Genomic DNA, 20868 nt, shown 5'->3' on the forward strand with positions numbered 1-20868 from the left:
CAAGGAGGGCTGTATCCCACAACAGATCTTTCCCAGAGCCGAAATCAAGGGCCGGGCACTCACCCAACTGAGCTACCCAGGTGCCCCTTCTTAATTCATTTCTTAGTGGTATGTCTTGAGACCATTATTCACTTTATTTCATTACTACAAGTACAGGCTCAGAGTCTTACAACCTTTCTGAAAGACAAAAAGTCAAAAAATTCAAACTGCGATTTTAATATCTAGCTTGGGGTTTTGAACAGTGAACATAACGGATTTGTCCCCACTTCCATCCTTTTCTTTCAAAATAAGTTTGAAAAGCTCTTTCTCTCTTTTACAAGCTAGAAAGTGTCCTTGGTACAATGAAGACTCAAATTGTATCTTATCGTCATGTCCTGGAACACTTCTCTGAAAGAATATGATGTCATTCCCTTCGTCGCTGATACTGTCTGGGGGTCTCATTTCCTGTAGAGAAAAAAAAAAATATTTAATTTTTTTTTTTTTTTTTAAGATTTTATTTAACAGATAGAGATCACAAGTAAGCAGAGAGGCAGGCAGAGAGAGAGGAGGAAGCAGGCTCCCTGCCAAGCAGAGAGCCCAATGTGGGGCTCCATCCCAGGACCCTGGGACCATGACCCGAGCTGAAGGCAGAGGCTTTAACCCACTGAGCCACCCAGGCGCCCCAAAAATTTATTTAATTTTTTAAAAAGATTTTATTTATTTATTTGACAGAGAGAGATCACAAGTAGGCAGAAAAGCAGGCAGAGGAGGGGTGGGAAGCAGGCCCCCTGCCAAGCAGAAAGCCGGATGTGGGGCTCGATCCCAGGACCCTGAGATCACACCCTGGTAGAAGGCAGGGGCTTAACCCACTGAGCCACCCAGGCGCCCCAAAAATATTATTTAATTTTTTAAGGACCTGAACAATTTGAATATGTGTGGTTTATTTTGAAGTATATTACTGCACAGAGCTAAAGAAGTCTTTATTCTTGGGGCGCCTGGGTGGCTCAGTGGGTTAAAGCCTCTGCCTTCGGCTCAGGTCATGATCTCAGGGTCCTGGGATCCAGCCCCGCATCAGGCTCTCTGCTCAGCGGGGAGCCTGCTTCCTCCTTTCTCTCTGCCTGCCTCTCTGCCTACTTGTGATCTCTGTCTGTCAAATAAATAAATAAAATCTTTAAAAAAAAAAAAAAAGAAGTCTTTATTCTCAAAAGTTAAACAAACCTTTCAGTATAAGAATACTGATCTCGTTTCCTCTTAATTCCTAATCCATCTGTTCTCCCTGTTTACTCTGGCTTTTCCCACCATTAAATGCACATTCAGGTTTAGGCCTGAGGTTTCTCCCAATTTACCCATCGGAGAGCTTCTTTTTCTCCTCTCTCCCAGTGGAGTCCATATCTGGTCAAGAGGAAGTAGAATTCTAGCAGAGAGCAGCTGTTTGGGCTATGGTGAGTTCCTGTCTTCTTCCACCATTAACAGCTAAAGACATTGAAGACCTCCGCCCCCAGGCATAGGCTAGCTCTTGTTTCTGAGCCAAACATGAGAGAGGCAGAAAGTGGCAGGCATCTCAGCTTCCTTTCTTCTGTGGAGCCTGGTACTGAATTGTACTAGGGTAAGGTCCTTTGTTCCAGTCTAACCCTGCTTATTGGCTTAGACAGCACCTTTTCACTGCCAAGTACTCTAGTCCTGCAGTAGTCCTGAATTTCTATCCTGAAATGGGCTGGGCTTTTCCCTGAACCAAATGCTGATTCCTGTGTCCTTCAGTAACAATAGAGGGTTTTCTCAAGGATAGCTAGATTACTGGACACTATAATCCTGCTGGTCACTCAACTGACAGTATGGCCTGCACTTTTCCTATGAGTACATCATACCTGCTTTTCAGGATGGACTAGAAAACGTAAGGACCACCCAAGTTTCTTTCCATATTAATCCGGGAGCTAGCAGACATTTTGAGCTTAATTTTGACCCCCTGGTAGCAAAGGTTACCATTATCCTAAGGACTGATGGAGAGACCTCCAGACCCAAAATAGCATTCCAGCATCCTCCCAAGATGCCTGAAAGAATCTGGGCAGGGGTACCTCCAAACTTCTCAGTCAGTTGTGGAATTTATAGTTCTAACTCTTGACCTTTGTCCTTTGTCAACCAGTGAGAGTCCTTAACTGATGACAACACAAACTAGCTCACCCCAGCTCATCTGCAGCTGTCCATGATATACCAGAATTTAGGGAGACCCAACCTGGGGGAGCTAATATGGGACTAAATTAAAGTCTAACGTATAAGTGATAAATCATCCTTACCTAACACTTCAAAAGCTGTAGAAATACTAGAGAGAGATAAACCTTTTATTTCAAACCTAGTGTGGAAAGTTATAGTTGAAGGTTGGAGGGGTGGATAGGTAGACTAGGTGAACTCTAACTAGTTCAGTGCCCTATTCCAGAACAGAGGCAAGGAAATCTTGGGGCAGGAGCTCTCCTTGGCTTTAGTGTTGCTACTCACAGCTCTCATAGGGAAGGTGCCCAACAAATGGATGTGGAAACAATCCCAGTAACTTTGGGGAACTCTCAATTCGGAAAGCCCTACCTGGTGAAACTTGAGTACTCCAAGGGCCCAAGGTATTCTTTATATCAGGAGGAGTTGAATCTGAACCCAGGGGAAGGTAAGCTTGACGTAACATCTGTTAGTTTGATCCTCTCCCAAGTGCACTAGTAAGTCTGAGAGAACTTAAAAATAACATACATAAATGGGGCACCTGGGTGGCTCAGTCGTTTAAGCATCTGACTCTTGATCTCTGCTTGAGTCTTGATCTCAGAGTTGTGAGTTCAAGTCCCATGTTAAAATTTATTTATTTATTTAAAAATAAATAAGAAAATAACATATATTAATTGAAAGCTGAAGGATATAGCCAAGATTTAGGCTAAGAAGCAGGAATGAAATAATTAAGGATTAAAATATCATCATAATTTACAAAGGAGAAGGCTTATAGAAGGACAGTTGGCTTCATTCTGTGTGGCAGGACTCATTGTGGAAAGTCACAAGCCATTCTTTTTTTTTTTTTAAGTGAAATTCTTTCTTTCTTTCTTTTCTTTTCTTTCTTTCTTTTTTTTTTTTTTTAAGTTTTATTTATTTATTTGACAGAGAGGGAGAGAGACAGTGAAAGAAGGAACACAAGCAGGGGGGAGTAGAGAGGGAGAGGCAGGCTTCCCACTGAGCAGGGATCCTGATGCAGGCTCTATCCCAGGACCCTGGGATCATGACCTGAGCTGAAGGCAGACACTTAACAACGGAGTCACCCAGGCACCCCACAAGCCATTCTTTAATATATATTGATAATTCATGTCTGTACTGTATATTTTTACTTTATCTATAGGTTGATTATTCAGAAGACCCGGGTTCTGAAACAAGTCTTGTGCCTGTTCCTCCATACAGCAGGCTCAGAAAAACCATGATGTGATTGCAATAAGTTAGAGAGTCTGACAATTATTAGTAACAATCCATTTTAAGGCTTCTCTGCTTCTTACTATTCTTGTTCTAGATAAAAGTTTGGACTGAAGGTATTGGGTTGTTTTTTTTTTTAAGATTTTATTTTTATTTATTTGACAGAGAGAGATCACAAGTAGGCAGAGAGGCAGGCAGAGAGAGAGAGAGGAGGAAACAGGCTCCCTACTGAGCAGAGAGCCCGATGCGGGACTCGATCCCAGGACCCTGAGATCATGACCTGAGCCGAAGGCAGCGGCTTAACCCACTGAGCCACCCAGGCTCCCAAGGTATTGGGGTTTTTAAATTTTGCACACAAACATGACTCAAACAAGTCAGTCTTACCTTAAAGGAAATAGTTTTGTTCTTACAGGACAGAGTAGACATTCTATTACACATCACAGAGATGGTTACCGCCAGACCTCTGGTGAGGCTATCTTTATACATATTTATGATAAATACGGTATGGGATGCGTTTTCTGAAACAAACATTAATAAATGAGAAGTTAGAAGAAGTTTTGCAAATCAGTATTTATGGAAGTTAGCCTAAGGCTAAACCTTAACAGACCCATTATCATTATTCTGAGATTCAGCCAGTTAACTTTAAAACACATTCACATGCGTATTATAACACAAATGCAACTTTTTGAGGGTTGTACAGATACTTTGAGTTCATTAAAAGATTGTTTTTAACTTTCAAATGCTAAATAGAACATTAAAAAAATACGTTAAGGTAAAAATTTAGTTTTTTTTCAAAAGTACACCTCCACTGTTTCAACTCTGTCTCAACTCTGATATTTGGAATTCAGATTTTGGAAGGCCCAGTGAACTGATTCCCTTCGTAAGGCACTCTAAATTTCTGGTGTAAGACAGACTGAACTTGAAATGCTTGTGTATTTATTTTTAATTTTGAGTTTTGAAAATGCCATCAGCAATTTCAGCTATAAGCAGCAGGTACCAAGGGTCCATGTAGAGATCCTAGTTAATGCAATTACAGTGAAGGGATTGGTGATCCACATGTAGGCTCACAGCATGACCCTTAGCAATGTCTTTATTGCATCAATTTTTCACCCCAGCCAAAAAAAAAAAAAATGTGAATGAAATTAAGTTTCCTGTGAATGAAATTATTACTGCTCCTAGGACTTTTCATCTGAGGATTAGGACTATCATAGAGAAACAGAGGTAGTTAAATGGAATGGGAAGAAGTAGCTTATCACTTTTATATTACAAATATGTGTTAAAAAAAATAATACCTGTACAGTCAGAATCAGGCATATCTTCAAACACTGGTTGATTGCCCTCATTAACGAAGAGAACTTGGTCGTTCAAATTTCGTATGATAGAGAGTCTAGGTTCAAGCTTGCCAAAGTAATCCGACTCCAGGTTGTCTACAATGCACATTAAATTTCATTTAAAAATGTGTTTTTTCCCCTCTAAATTTACAAATAAGCATACTATATGTTTCAGTTTTCAATAGCTACTAATTGTAATCTTCTGGTACCGAAGCAGCTTGGGCAACGTTGCACGGTGTTTTCTAACCCACTTCCAAGAGCACACCCCACTTCTTGTTATCACCCAGAACTACTCTTTCTCTACAGTCTTATGGTCAAATATCCTATTTTCTAACCACAATCTCCCATCCTTTTAGCTTTCTTAAGCTTTTCCTCTACTTCAGAGTCCCCCTGCCTCTTACATTTTCTCTCTGTCTAACCTCTTCCTGTCTTCCCTTTCTTCTCTATGCAGCCTGGACCTCATGGCTCATCATTTTATCTACACTTTTGCCAGTACCTTAAATCCAGAATTTATTTGTCCTCCAACTACAAAACCCCAAACCTGGCTGCTGAGCTTTGCCAGTGAACAATTATACACATGTACAAATTGGTGTCACAAATTCACCGATTGTCAACACTTCCTTTCTGTTCCAGTTTAGTCCTCTTCTGTAGTCCAGACCTGCAGTCCCAAATCTTCTCCTGTCTCCTAAGGCTCTCTACACCGTCACCTCTGCTTTCACTTCAGCAGATGATTTCCTGCCACTCCACTTATAAGTGTAACTGTGACACCCCGAGTTATTTCCACTGCCCTTCTTGCCACCAAGGGAAAATATGGAAAAAGTGACCCTTCTGGTGTCCAGGGCTGACCCCTTCTGTGCTCCGTATGTGTCTTCTACTGAAACCTTGATTTACCAATCATCCTCTGTCTTCTACCAACCCGGCCATGTGACTTCCTGTATCTTATTCTAAAGAAACAATCAGGCAAATGCATAAATATTTCAGTACCCAATTGCTTGTAGGAGCATTGTTAACAATAGCAACAAACTGCAAACAATTTAAATGCCGCCAATTGGGGATTAATCAAAAACATCTTGAGAGGCCCTTACTATGGAAGATCACAAATTGAATATAATTGTAATTATTCATTGCTATGGAAAGATGCGCATGTGTGTTTAAAGTAGCTTAGGTATAGTATGACATGTACTGAAAGATGTGTGGGACTATTGGATCAAAATGGTAGCAATGATTATTCCTGGGTTACTTTCATGTTTTTATTTTTCTTATTCTTCACTTCATTGCCTAAAAATTATTTATAATAAGCATATTGTTTTTATAATAAGAAAAACATAAAGCTCTTTTCACTTTGAGATTTAAAATTTCTCTGTCAACAGTATTCCCTCTGTAGCTGGCCATGTATCTCTCTTCCTTTTAATAGTCATGCTTCTGGCAAGAGTTGTCTGTGTCACTTCCTTGCCATTTGCTCTTCCACTAATTGCCGTCTGCCTCCATTTCTTTTTCTTTTTTAAAAAAGCTTTCATTTATTTATTTGAGATAGAGCAAAAGAGAACATGAGCTGGGTGAGAGGCAGATGGACAGGGAGAGGTAGACTGAGCAGAGAGCCCCACACGGGGCTCCATCACACGACACTGGGATCATGACCTGAGCCGAAGTCCGACACTTAACCCACTGAACCACCCATTTCTCCCATCTGCCTCCATTTCTCCATCAAACTACATTTGAGGAGGTTGCCTAATTTCCTGTTGCTGAATGTAATAGAGACTTTCCAGCCATTGGTTTTCAAGGCTACAAAATCCAGCAGGGTGCCCATGACCTCTAGAGCTTGAAAGGCTCTCCTGGGATTCTGTGGCATTCTCTTGGTTTTTCTCCTTCCTCTTTGGTTACTCTGCTCTGTTCTTTACTTTACGTGGCATTCAGGTAGGGTCATACCCATGTCTGGTCTGTGATCCTCTAACATACTCCCAGATTATTGCTATTTTATTTTTCTACTGCATCCTTTAAATGTAGGTATTTCTCAGTGTAGTCCTTGGCTTTTACTTTTCCCCTCTACACATTTCCTCTGATTTGTCTTTTTATTCCTATAGCTTCAGATGCTAGTTCTATGCATAAGTCTCCTACATCTATATAACCAGCCCAGATTTTCATCCTGAGCTCTGAACCATATGTCCAAGGGTCCTGGACATTTCCACTAGGATGTCCCACAGATAAGATCCAAAACTAAATTTTTGTCTTCCTCTTTGCTCCACATACTTCTGTACCTTGCTCTTCCCTTTGTGTATCCTATTTAGTGGAATGGTACAAACTGCCTAAGTGAAAAAATGGAGCCATCATTTCCTCTGTCTTTTTCTCCATCTCCTAAATCTAGCCCTAATCACATCCTGTTGATTCTTCCAAGTATTTCTAAAATCTCTCCACAGCTCTTCACTGACCCATGATGCCTACCTTAATTCATGTTACCATCATTTCTTACAGAGACTACAGCAGTAGCCTCGTAATTGGTATCCCCCCGTTCGGTCCACACCTCAATTCCTTATACTGAAGCCAGAAGCAATTATAATTCACTTTTAATTAAAGTTAAAATTCAGAGAGATGATCCCGATATCTCTGAATTTTAATGAGGCACATAGCTGCCCAGAATAAAGATAATATTTTCAGATTTCCTCAAAGTTGGTGTGGCCACATGACTAGATTCTAATGGATGGAATGAGTACAATTGATGTGTATGACTTCCAAGTAGAGCCTTTCAAGGAAACGGCGCTGTCTTCCTCCTACTTTGAACCCTTTCTTGCCAGCTGGGATATGGACCCAGGAAGTACGATAAAGCCTTTCAAGTATGTGAGTGAGTTCAACAGCTTAGGGATGCCAGAATAACGAGAAAAGAAACTTGAGATCTCAACATCATCAGACGTTATCTAGCCATACTAATCCTGAACTACCTACTTGGACTTGTGTTTGACAGAAGCATTTTCTATCTTATTCAGTTACTGAATTTTTGGATCTCTTTTTTTTAATGGCAAACTACTCTGTATTCCAGATCATATAAATTGTGCTTAATGAGTCCCCATTATCCCAAAGATAAGATCCGAATTCCCTATCTTGGAATAAGAGAACCTTCTTTATCTGCACCCTATTTATTATTCTTCTCACTCCATTCCCCTACTCCCATTCTACGTTACTTTTATTCCCCATAGGTGCCATGCTTCCTTTCATATCTTGGCCTTTGCATGTGGTCTTCTTCCTGTCTCGAATACTTTCTCTGGCTAACTCTGATTCACTCTTCAAATCTGTCCCTCCTTCAAAATGTCCCTCCCAGAATCTAATGGACTGAATTAGGTGCCCCTTCTATGTGTTCCCGTAGCATCCTGTGCCTTTGTAAACTCAATATACCATATTCCAACTGCCTTTGTGATGTGCCTGCTTCTTCCCATAGGAACCATGTTTTGTTCACCATTGTAACCTACTGCTTAACCTAGTGCCTGGGCTACAGATGCCAATATGTATTGAATTAAATAAAAGGAGAGTAGGGGAGTCTTTAAGAAACACGACGAATTATGGGTCAATTATATCTCAATAAAGCTGAGGGAATAAAGGAAACATGAAAAAAATAGCTTTTTTTATCCCCCCAAAAAGAAGCTATCTTCTATTTCTTTTTTTTTTTTTTTATTTTTTTTATTTTTTTTAAAGATTTTATTTATTTATTTGTAAGAGAGAGAGAGAGTGAGAGCGAGCACAGGCAGACAGAGTGGAAGGCAGAGTCAGAGGGAGAAGCAGGCTCCCTGCGGAGCAAGTAGCCCGATGTGGGACTCGATCCCAGGACGCTGGGATCATGACCTGAGCCGAAGGCAGCTGCTTAACCAACTGAGCCACCCAGGCGTCCCCTATCTTCTATTTCTAGTCCAGTAAGGGTCACCTTAAGAATGGTAAAAGTGACATTTTTAAGGAAAAGCATGAGAAACGAAAGGGCTTTAATAATCTGGGAGTATGTTAGAGGATCACAGGCCAGACATGGGTACGATCTTACCTGAATGCCGGGACAAGGAGTGGGTGCATCCACATCTTAATAAGACACAAGGACTCAGCCTCACAGTTCTGCTTGCTCTACCCTTCCCCATCTCCTCTATTTCCAGAATTCTCTGCCCCTGGGAGCCTCCGAGGTTTCCTCCCAAAGCATTTCCGAGAAAGAGGGTTGAAGAAGGAGGATTCTCGTGATTTTGGACAATTCTCTTCTTCAATCCCTTTTTCCTCCAGAAAATTCATAACTTCCTGCGAATCTCAGGATCTGTGTAACAGGTGAAGTCTACTTTGTAGATTCTAAGAGCTAGAGAATTTCCTAAGATGTAGAAAGCAGCATATTTTGGGGGAAGTTCTTCTTTGTATCCCTTATGGTCATCTTTATTCCAAGGCAATGCTATGGAGCCCACATTCTTCTGTGGGAAGATTCGCCTCTCAAATATACTGAAACTGTACCAGTTTCTCTCAGCTGAGAGTGATGATATGGATGTGTCTGAGAGATGCTTTCTAAAGTAGTTACTTATTTTACAAAGATAGAGAAACAAATTTATACTTTACCATCATTTTCAGCTAAAGGGGAAAAAAGAGAAACAAAATATGTTAAATTCTATATTTCAATTCAGAATATCTTTTACCCTACCATTTCATTACTCTCCTGTCATTCCCCAATATTTAACCCCTATTTTACCAATGATGGCCTTTGTAGGCCTCCACAAGTAATATTATATAATCATCCCAAAGGTCCCGTAAAATGAAGCTCATTAGATTTAGTGTGTTCTCAGGTAATTAGATATAAGACCTATATCCAGGGTTTATAAATTCAAATTTTCAGTTAAAAGGAAGTTTTATAAAATGATAGATTTACTCTTACTTTGATTGTTTAAGTGGAAAGTCATGTAGGGACTTTCTATGAAGCTTTCAGATGAAGCCAGCCTTTCAAGTGAAGCCAAACTGCCCATCAAAGATTAATCATTAGAATCTGTTTTTATATTTCAAATATATTTACATAAAATGGTATAACTCACTCACAGAACTCTAGATGTAAGGTATTTCTTATATGATTTGCCAGTTTGTTTTGGGAAATTATATTCCCTGAATGTGCCCAGTTCTGTGGGATTTTCATGATGTGCACCTGAAGCCACCTTATGAGTTGGCTACTGTTAACTAAAGAGCCAAGACATGTGGTAGCATGAGGTGCTAAAATGTGGGACATATTGTGGCTAATTTCTAGAAGCCCATTTTTTTTCTTTCCAGAGAAGAGCATTATTAGTATTACAGTGGAATTTGGTGACAGAAAAAGAAGCACTTAAGAGTTCACCTCACACATCTTTTCTAGCTGCATATATTTATCTGAACCCTTATTTGGCCTATGGCTTTAGGCTTACCTACAAAGTAAAGTGTATTGTCAATAAATTTCATTCCCACAAAGTTGATGCAGTTGTCTTCTACTGGGTTAGTAGCCATCTTTATTCCTAAAGAAAGCAAAGCATCATCTGTGAAAAGGTAGTGGTTGTTCCATTTACACAAAAAGAGCCCTTTAATACTTACTGCCTCATACTACTCCCAATTCAAAAGTCAGTGTATCACCTAGTATGCCGATGAACACTTTGGACATTTAATAAATGCTCGGGTCTTTGGCTTATGAATACACATGTTCAGATGTTCTTTTTTTTTTTTAAATTAAAAAAAATTATTTATTTGACAGAGAGAGAGAGATGACAAGTAGGCAGAGAGGCAGGCAGAGAGAGAGGGCAGGGGAAACAGGCTCCCTGCTGAGCAGAGAGCTGGACACCGGGCTTGATCCCAGGACCCTGAGATCATGACCTGAGCTGAAGGCAGAGGCTCAACCAACTGAGCCACCCAGGCGCCCCCACATGTTCAGATGTTCTCCTGCAAACCATCAAGATATTTGGAATCTAGAAGCATCTTCTCATAAGACAGAATTATAAAGGGTAGATAAGTGGTCCACTACTGAACTGAAATATTGTCCTAGTATCTTGAGAGAATATATTATCAATATAAACACAGGATGCCTATCATTTAACTGTGGATTGGCTCTATCTCTGTCTTTCAACCAATGGGTTCATGTGCATGGGAGATTGAAGGTTTGTGACTTCACTGTCAAAGTGCTAAAGGTGAGACAATGACAAAAACGGTGTTTCCTGCCAGCAGTGAGGGTAGGGTGGTGGGGGTTGTGGTGGGAGGAGGCTGAAGGGCTTGGCATCTGGTGGCCCTCTTCCTCCCTATGCAGCAGTAGCTTTCGACCTAGAGTTTGGGTTATACTATGCTTTTTCCACAAGGAATACATAAATATATAGTATTTCTGTAAAAAAAAAACAAATAATTTAGAATTTGAAAATGTTAAAACTTCTTTTTGCTCTTCTCTGCACCCCCTACTCCACCCCACTCAGTCTAGTGTGTACCCTTCCAGACCTATGTCTGTGAAGCAAGGATTCTCTATCTGGGAAATTTCTGTACGTGGATGTGAAAAAAATTACATATTTATTTTCACCAACTTCTAACGGAAATTTAGCAGTTCCTTCCATTATGGTGTAGGGAACAAATGTATTAATAGCAATACCTGTAATGTCACTAATAGAAATACATATTTCCTATTGTATTATCTTGAGATCTTGAAATAGGGTTTAAACGCCTTTCTGTTTTGAAATATACAGAAGTTATTGGTCCTACCAGTAGACTTTGTGATTTATGTGTTAATAAGGAGGCACACATATACTATAACAAAATTTGCTAATTTTTTGATAACCCCATTTTGATATAATGGGTTTTCTTTATAATCTTAAGTATTTAATGTTATGCATGTAAAAACATTATTTTGAGAAGGGGTCCATAAACTTCGGATTGTCCATGAGGGTCCACGGCACAGAAATGATTAAGAGGCTCTACTCCAGAGTTCAGCAGTACTTTGCGTTCTTGAGGGTAGTTATGGTTGGGGCTCTAACTCTAAGGCATGTGCCTGGGTCACAGTTGTCATTGGTATTTATAGGTATTTAAGTCGAAGCTCCTAGATTGTATGCTGGGTCGAATATTTTTCTGGCATAGTCTACTGAGGCCAGATATATATGGTAGAGGAAGCAGGAAATTAAAACTCAGTTAAAAAACTTAATCCAGGGGCACCTGGGTGGCTCAGTGGTTAAAGCCTCTGCCTTCATGATCCCAGGGTCCTGGGATCGAGCCTCACATTGGGCTCTCTGCTCAGCAGGGAGCCTGCCTCCTCCTCCTCTCTCTCTCTGCCTGCCTCTCTGCCTACTTGTGATCTGTCCGTCAAATAAATTTAAAAAAAAATCTTAAAAAAAAAAAAACTTAATCCAAATTAAGTTAACCTAAGACACTTGTCGGTTGGTGGCTATTCATCAGTTTAATCTATATTATATTAATTATATTATATTAATCTATTATAAAATTATATTATATTAATCTATCCTTTATCCTACCCTATCCTATTGTAAAATTATATTAATCTATCCTTATACACATACAAATGTGGATAGTTATCAAATTTATACAGATATATAACATACAAGCATATGAAATAATGGCTAGGTGATCTTCTCTACAAACTTTAATATTATGTAATGCCCTCATATTTTTGGAAAATGATTTACCTGAGAATTACTAAGTAGTACATGCAGGAATTGGATGAAATTACTTATATTTACTACAGGCAGTATTCAGTCAATGAGTGAATAGATTTAGAGGACACTGTTACCTTTAAAAATAATATTACACAATACTGGGGTGCCTGGGTGGCTCAGTGGGTTAAGCCGCTGCCTTCAGCTCGGGTCATGATCTCAGGGTCCTGGGATCGAGTCCCACATCGGGCTCTCTGCTCAGCAGGGAGCCTGCTTCCTCCTCTCTCTCTGCCTGCCTCTCTGCCTACTTGTGATCTCTGTCTGTCAAATAAATAAATAAAATCTTTAAAAAAAATAATATTACACAATATTTGAAATCATCAGTTAATTATCAAGCATGCACTGTGTGGCAGTAATGGAGCTGGAAAGCTGACAAAACATAATACCTACCCTCCAATTACACAGAGTCTGGTGAAAGACAAATATATAAACAATTGCAGTGTTTTGATATAATGGGTTTTCTTTATAATCTTAAGTATTTAATGTTATGCATGTAAAAACATTATTTTGAGAAGGGGTCCATAAACTGCAGTGGCAGTGTTGAGGAAGACTTCTTAGGGGATGTGATAATTGTGTTGGCTTATAAGAGAGACAGGCATTTTCAAGGCCAGGGGAAGAGCTTTCACAAAGAGGGAACCATGTGAGCAAAAGCCAGCAAGCAGGGAATTCTGAGAGAACAAGGCTTATTTGGAGCCTTTTACTGTAGTTAATGCAAATGCAGCCCCATTTTACAAGAAGAAAAGCATTTTTGAAGATCTCACAAGTTCAAGATTAAATTTCCGGGGCACCTGGGTGGCTCAGTGGGTTAAAGCCTCTGCCTTCGGCTCAGGTCATGATCCCAGGGTCCTGGGATCGAGCCTCGAGTCGGGCTCTCTGCTCAGCAGGGAGCCTGCTTTCTCCTCTCTCTCTCTCTGCCTCTCTGCCTACTTGTGATCTCTGCCTGTCAAATAAATAAATTAAAAAAAATAAATTTTCCCTGAGAATAAATAGAAATATATATAAAGAGATATCCTTGGATATACAACCAAGTTGTATTCTTTCTTTCTTTGTTTCAACTTTCTCAGTTGAATTATGCTTTGCATAGTGCTCTCTCCACATATTCTATCATGATTGTACTTTGGTCCTTTTACCATTGTTTTCTTGCACCTGTTTTTCCAACTTATTTATCTGGAGGTGCTTCTCAGCACAAGCAGTAACAATACTCCTCAGCACTTTGATAGCATTACTATCAGATATAAAAGTATTTAAAATTGTGAGAGTAGTGAACATTTTTTTTGAAGATTTTATTTATTTACTTCAGACAGAGAGAGAGAGAGGGAAAGCACAAGTGGGGAAGAGGGGCAGAGAGAGCAGCAGGCCCCCCGCTGAGCAGGGAGTCTGACATGGGGATCCATCCCAGGACCATGGGACCATGACCCAAGTCACAGGCAGACGCTTAACTGACTGAGCCACCCAGGCGCCCCAGGAATAGCGAACATTTAAAAAAGTGTCACAGTAACCAGTACGTCTCAAGACCTTCTGGGATATTTAAAGAATAGCCTAGCTTACATAATATTGACATGGAAGTAGCTAATTCTGTCAGGTATAAGAGACACTTAGGTGTGCCAAGAGTGTTAAACAGTTCACAACTCACTTAACGTACCAGCTCCGAAATTATGTCATTCTAGATAAACTAATTTGGGGGACTTGACATATTTTCATTTTGCCTGTAAAGTAAGAGTATTATTTTTATATTGTATGAGTTGATTATGCCTAGTTCAATTCACATAAAATGCAACTTGCTGTGTAGTTCAGTTTGACAAAAGCTCCCAAAGAAGAGTCAGATTGTAAAGGCCTTGCTTGGGGTGCCTGAGTGGCTCAGTGTGTTAAGCCTTTGCCTTCGCCTCAAGTCACGATCTCAGGGTCCTGGGATCGAGCCCCACATCGGGCTCTCTGCTCAGTGGGGAGCCTGCTTACCTTCCTCTCTCTCTGCCTGCCTCTCTGCCCACTTGTAATCTCTGTCAAATAAATAAATAAATAATCTTAAAAAAAAAAAAAAAAGCCTTGCTTAAATAGGCTAAAGAATTTGAACTGCTCTTCTGAAAAAAAAAAAAAATAATACTGACTTCCTTTAAGTAGGAGAAAGACATGGTCAAATTTATGTTTTAAAAAGCTCTCCCTGGCAGTGGTGTGGAGGATGGATTCTATGGGCAAGACTGGACAGAAGCCAGAAAACCACCTCAGAAGTAATTTTGACAGTTAAAGTACCAGTTGATGAAGCTGTAAACTAAGGTAGTTTCTGTGGGGATGAAAGGATATTTACCTGCAGGATTTTTTAGCTGATTAGTTATAGGTCAAATGGAAGGAGGAACTGCAAGTTGCTGGCTTGGTTAGTTTGTTGAGTGGTTACCTTATTATAACTAAGAAAAAAGAGAGTGACAGGCTTAAGTAGAAAATGTGTTCAGTTTTGCAAATACCGGAGAGAAGTGTCATAGAAGGCAAGGGAGAAAGGAGCTTTAAAGAAGAACTGCTTGAGATCAGAAACTGATGGGCTCAAACTTGCTCACTGAATTTGGCTGTTAAGTTAAGGAGTCGAAGTGGGGAATGTGGAGGGAGCAGAGGCACGCTGACAAAGATCTAGGGCAGAAGGGGTGGGGCAGGATGGGATGTGAGGTAAGACAGCAAATTAGGGAGTCTGGCTCTGAAGCGTAGAGAGAGGGTAGTACCTAGTTGGGGCGGAGGTGTATATAACTTGCAAATTTCAGTTTCTGGCTCCAGACCCACAGTCCAAGTGAAGGATATATTAAGGAATTACTTTCCAAAACATGCCCAAGTACCTGTCCCAAATGGAAACCTGGGAGTCCTCCATTCCTTTGTCTAAACTACCTCTTAAATATTATAGATTATAACTCAGAAATATCTTTAGAATTTGATATCTTCTCTCCTCTACCAGCTGTTTTTTTAAGTAATTAATTAGTTTTAATGACTAATCAAGTTCTTTTTTAAAATTTAAATTCAATTAATTAACATATAGTATAAGTTTCAGAGGTAGAGTTTAGTGACTCATCAGTTGCATATAACATCCAGTGCTCCTTACATCATGTGCCATCCTTAAAGCCCATCACCCAGTTACCCATCCCGCCAACCACCTCCCCTCCAGCAGCCCTCAGTTGTTTCCTAGAGTTAAGTCTCTTGTGGTTTTTCTCTCTCTCTGATTTCGTCTTATTTTATTTTTCCTTCCTTCCCCTGTGATCCTGTTTTGTTTCTTAAATTTCGCATATGAATGAAATCATATGATAATTGTCTTTCTTTGGTCAATTTATTTCACTTAGTATAATACCCTCTAGTTCCATCTGTGTCATTACAAATGGTAAAATTTCTTCTTTTTTTTTTGGATGGCTGAGTAATATTCCATTATATATATGACCACATCTTCTTTATCCATTCATCCGTCAATGGACATCTCAGCCCTTTCCATAGTTTGGCTATTGCGGACATTGCTGCTATAAACATTGGGGTGCAGGTGCCCCTTTGGATCACTACATTTGTATCTTTGGGGTAAATACCCAGTACTACAATTGCTGGGTCCTATGATAGCTCTATTTTTTTTTTTTAAGATTTTATTTATTTGTCAGAGAGAGAGAGAGAGAGAGCGAGCACAGGCAGACAGAGTAGCAGGCAGAGGTAGAGGGAGAAGTAGACTCCCCACCGAGCAGGGAGCCCGATGTGGGACTCCATCCCAGGACTCTGGAATCATGACCTGAGCCGAAGGCAGCGGCCCAACCAACTGAGCTACCCAGGCGTCCCGGTAGCTCTATTTTTAACTTGAGGAACCTCCATACTGTTTCCTGAATGACTGTAGCAGCTTGCGTTCCCACCGGCTGTATGAAAGGGTTCCCCTTTTTCTGCGTCCTTGCGGAACATCTGTTGTTTCCTGACTTGTTAATTTTAGCCATTCTGACTGCCCACCAGCACTGTTTTAAATCCAGCCCTCATCGCTTCCAGTATCTTCTATTTTAGTACTCCTTGACTTGGTTTTCTTGCTTCGAGACTCTCCTGGACTACATACTGTTGTCAGTGTCATTTCTCCTGCCAGACCATAACTTTCCTGCTTTTGTTGCCTGCCAAACCCTTCATTCTTCATCTTTTAAGTCCCCACTCAACATTTTCTCTAGGGAAGCTTCCCTGACTCCTCTATTTCTACCTAATCATTCTCTCCTCAGTACCCCCCCTCTACCTACCTCTTCTCAAATAGCTCTTACTATGCCGAATAAGATTATTTTGATTACAAATAGGTCTGCCCAGCTTCCATCTGAGTTTCTTTATGATGAATTGTCCTTTTTTTCTTAAATCTTCAACACCCGGAAGAAGTTTATGCACACGAAGAACTCAATAAATGTTAAATGAATAAATGTTTGCTATGATAAACTGTGTTGCCATGACAACAGTGTGTAAAGGGACTGGTAGAATTTTTTCTGTCTTAAAACCTTTACTCCATCTGAAAGCCAATGAGAAGGAGAAGGAAAATCTGAAGCATACTTTATTTTTAAAAGATTTTATTTATTTATTTGAGAGAGCGAGAGAAAAAGAAAGGGACAGAGAGGGTGTGGGGAGAGGGGCAGAGGAGGAGGGAGAGAGAAAGGGAGAGAATCCCAAGCAAGACCTCAAGCTGAGGGAGGAATCATTTGCAGGGCTGGATCTCACAACCCTGAGATCATGACCTGAACCAAAAAGAAGAGTCAGATGCTTAACCCACTGAGCCACCCAGGCGCCCTTGAAACATATTTTAAAATTAGAGTAACTTCTCCAATATTTAAAAATAAATTTAAAAATAGAGTAACTTCTCCAATAAGCTCCCTCTTTCTTTTTTTTCCTCTAGTGCTTTCTTATTTCATGTGTTTATTTTCTTACCACTCTTTTTGTTAGATCTCAATACATCTATGATTACAAGCGTTGTGCCTCTTTTCACTCCTCCCCTCAATTTTCCTCTTGTTTCGTCATCCATGTTCCTTTGCTTTCTTACCTCTGGTCTATGAAAACTATAGTTCCCATAGATAAAGATGCTTTGAATATTTCATCTAAAATTCTCAGATTATTGAGTTTTTCTTCTTTTAAAGTTACAAACCACCTCAGAACCATCCTTCCAGGAAAATGCAGTGGCAATTGGTTCTTTGAAACAAAAACCATTTTAGTTATACAAGACCTGGAAAACTAGCTAAAGGCTAGTGAATGATAGAAAATCACGATGGAAATTAGGCCACAGGTTTGCAATCTTGCCTGGGACAAGTTACTTAATTTTGAGGGTCTCAGTTTCCTCATTTCAACAGAAGAAGTGAATGGTTAATTTTTCAGGTCTTAACCAGCTCCAGCATTCTGTAATTCTTGATTCTAGATAAGGCTGCAAGGATAGAACCATTTATATGTGGCAAATATCCTCATAACCACTTCCTCCTAGTTCTAACACAACATGTATTGATTGAATATTTATTATACAGCCCTAGTTGTTAAGTTGTAGGAGTTAAAAAACATACAATTAGATTGAAAGTAAAACTGTCTTAAATTTGAAAAGCAATCATGTTTCTCCTTGCTGTGGAATTACAATTTTGTGGCATAGGCATGGGATGTAATGAGAAAGCATATTACCCAATTCCCTAAAATCAGGTATGTAGTCATCTTTTTTTTTTTTTTTTAAGGTTTTATTTGTTTTGAGAGAGAGACGGAGCATGAGCGGGGTGAGAGGCAGAGGAGAAGCAGACTCCCTGCTGAGCAAGGAGCCCGCATGCAGCACTGGCTGGATGACAGAGTGCAGGACTCCTGCATCATGACCTGAGCTGAAGGCAGATGCTTCCCCAGCTGAACCACCCAGGCACTCCCATAGTCATCTTGATAGCAGTAAGATCAAAACCTAACTATTCAGTTCTAAAAATCATTTTATTCTTGAAAATGTTGTCATTTTTAAAAAAAGAGAGAGAGAAAATGTTGCCATTTTATGAATATACGCATGTGCGTGTGGCAGAGGGAGGATGGAAGAAGACCTAGGCAAAAATTTAGGCAGTTAATGATAAAAGGTGTATATGTAATCAGCGGCTAAATACAGACTCAGAGCCAACAGCCAAAAGGGAACGGATGTAGATGGAATGGCCTTGTGTGAAAATGAGAATTGAATTTAACCTTAAAGAATGTTTCAGATTTGAATGGTTGGAAAAGGAGATGGAAGAACATTTATGTGACCATTAAAACAATGTTGTGGTGAAGGATGGACTGAGCGGCCATTTTCTGGACTGCAATGAACTCAGTGTAGGGTGGGGTTAGAGAGGGCTTTGGAAGGCACTGGAAGAATGTGAATTTATTTATCTATCTATTTTTTTTTTTTTTAAGATTTTATTTATTTATTTGACAGAGGGAGATCACAAGTAGGCAGAGAGGCAGGCAGAGAGAAAGAGAGGGAAGCAGGCTCCCTGCTGAGCAGAGAGCCCGATGCGGGACTCGATCCCAGGACCCTGGGATCATGACCTGAGCCGAAGGCAGCGGCTTAACCCACTGAGCCACCCAGGCGCCCTATCTATCTATCTATTTAAAGCACATTTATTTTTCTTTGAAATCTCTACACCCAATATGGGGCTCAAACTCAGGACCCCCAGATCAAGAGTTGCATGTTTTTCTGACTGAGCCAGCCAGGCGTCCCCGAAGAATGTGAATTTAATCTCGCAGACAGTAGGAACGCAGATTACTGAGCGTTTATGAAAAAGATAGAGACAGGCTATGACACTACTATAAGAATTCATGTAGGAATTCACATAAGAATTCCTAATATTCAGGTAGGGATATTATGAACAAGCCAGGTTAAAAAAGATATTGTGGAGGAAGATTTAATAGAACTTGAAAAAGCTGGATGTAGGCAAAAAGAAAAGAGGAGTTTAAGGAAGTCCTAATTTTTGTTATTCGTACTTCAAAATAGAGATATTTATTCAACCCTTTCCTTCTTATGAAATAAAATTCTCCTGGGGAATGCTATAATTTTGTACAACTATAGCCCGGCTAAGGGTCTTGATGCAGATTCCATTAAGATTATCAATCTCTGGCAAAACTTTTTGTTTGCTTTTAGAATCATGGATTCAGAGTGGAGACTCCCTTTGAAGAGGAGCTTGCTAATTTTATTTTATTTTATTGTTTTGTTTTATTTTATTTTATTTTATTTTATGATTTTTATTTATTTATTTGAGAGAGAGTGAGCTAGAGCAAGGGGAAGGGGCAGAGGGAGATGGAAAAGCAGACTCCCAGTTGAGCAGGGAGCCCCCCTATACCGGGCAGGGAACCCGATGCAGGACTGGATCCTAGAACCCTGAAATCATGATCTGAGCTGAAGGTAGATGCTTAACTGAGCCACCCAGGCACCCCTACTTTTTTAAAGCTGTGATCCTTAAGGGGCTCATGAGGTCAAAGCTATTTTCATAATAATTCCAAGATATAACTTTTCTTTTTCACCTCATTCTCTCAGGAGTGTACAGGACAGTTTACCAGAGGCTACATTCTGTGTGATATCGCATAGATTGAATGCAAAAGCAGATAGAAATGCAGCTGTCTTCTATTAAGCTAGATAATAATAAAGAGATTCATGAAAATGAAAATGTCACTCTTCAGAGTAGATTTTTAAAAATATATAGTTAATCTATAATTTAAAATGCTATTTATGCTAACCCATGATGTGCTTACTGTTATTTTAAAATAAATGAAAAGGTCGCTATTTTAAAATTTTCTCAGTTTTAATTTCTAATACAGTAAATGACTGCAATGCAGTAAATAACCTAGAGAAACAAAACTTTTTCAGGGTCTTTGGTAATTTTTAGGAGTGGAAAGAGGTCACAAGACCAAACAGTTTGAGAACATTTGCTCAAAAGTGATACACTCCAATGTTGGTTAAAAGACAAAAAGTTTACACTCCGACTTGTTACTCCCTGCCCATCATAGTGGTGTCAGAAGACTGAAATTGCTCTCAAATGCTTTTCTAAGCTTACTTACTTCTAAACCATGCCTCATTTCCAAATCAAGAGGAATGATATTTCTTACCTGTGCTTGACAGTTTCCTACGAGAGGAAGGGATCTGGAAAGTTTGAGGTCTCTCTTTTCTTGAGGCTGTGGAGATGGGAAAAGGTGGCAGTCCTTTCAGCCGCTGAAGCCGGCAGCTGAGAATGCAGAAATCTGCTTTGGAAAGCAGAGCGAGCTGATTGTCAGTTCTAATTGCCATGTAGGAGGAGACCAAGTTTCTGGGGGAGGAGACCAAACGACTCAGAGAAAGGAGGAAGAAGGTGGAGGGAGGAGACTGTTCTGGCACGCCTTGAACCCGCCTTCAAATGTGGGCTCTTGCCTAGGGCAACAGAACTTGCAGTAATGTCAGAGAATATGGGTACTTCTTTTAATGTAAAAATCGCTATTTTAATGAAATAATTTTTTCTGTAAAAGTTGGAGTTCTGGCCCTCCCAAAGCTTGTG

General features: G+C 39.9%; 2 protein-coding genes across 5 annotated transcripts in view; one reads left to right on the plus strand and one right to left on the minus strand.

Moving 5' to 3' along the window:
- The window catches only part of LOC131835831 (carotenoid-cleaving dioxygenase, mitochondrial), a 108598-nt gene that overhangs the window by 43523 nt on the left and 44207 nt on the right, over nucleotides 1-20868 (plus strand). For 2 of the 4 annotated variants that reach the window (XM_059180573.1, XM_059180622.1), the window contains exon 2: nucleotides 18073-18271. The exons of 1 other annotated variant lie outside the window; for it this stretch is intronic. The gene's annotated coding sequence lies outside the window, so the exon portion shown is untranslated. Of the gene's footprint in view, nucleotides 1-18061; nucleotides 18272-20868 lie in introns of those variants that run through there. One more of the 4 variants, XM_059180580.1, reaches the window with a different exon arrangement.
- Nucleotides 114-20653, minus strand: IL18 (interleukin 18). Its single transcript, XM_059180857.1, has 6 exons — nucleotides 20447-20653; nucleotides 10133-10219; nucleotides 9306-9317; nucleotides 4701-4835; nucleotides 3793-3926; nucleotides 114-444 (listed from the first exon to the last, which is right to left on the minus strand). Exons 1-6 carry the CDS (start codon nucleotides 20622-20624, stop codon nucleotides 202-204), a joined length of 789 nt encoding a protein of 262 aa, XP_059036840.1. The 5' UTR covers nucleotides 20625-20653; the 3' UTR covers nucleotides 114-201.

This window comes from Mustela lutreola, chromosome 1 (genome assembly GCF_030435805.1).
Source record: "Mustela lutreola isolate mMusLut2 chromosome 1, mMusLut2.pri, whole genome shotgun sequence".
NCBI lineage: Eukaryota > Metazoa > Chordata > Mammalia > Carnivora > Mustelidae > Mustela > Mustela lutreola.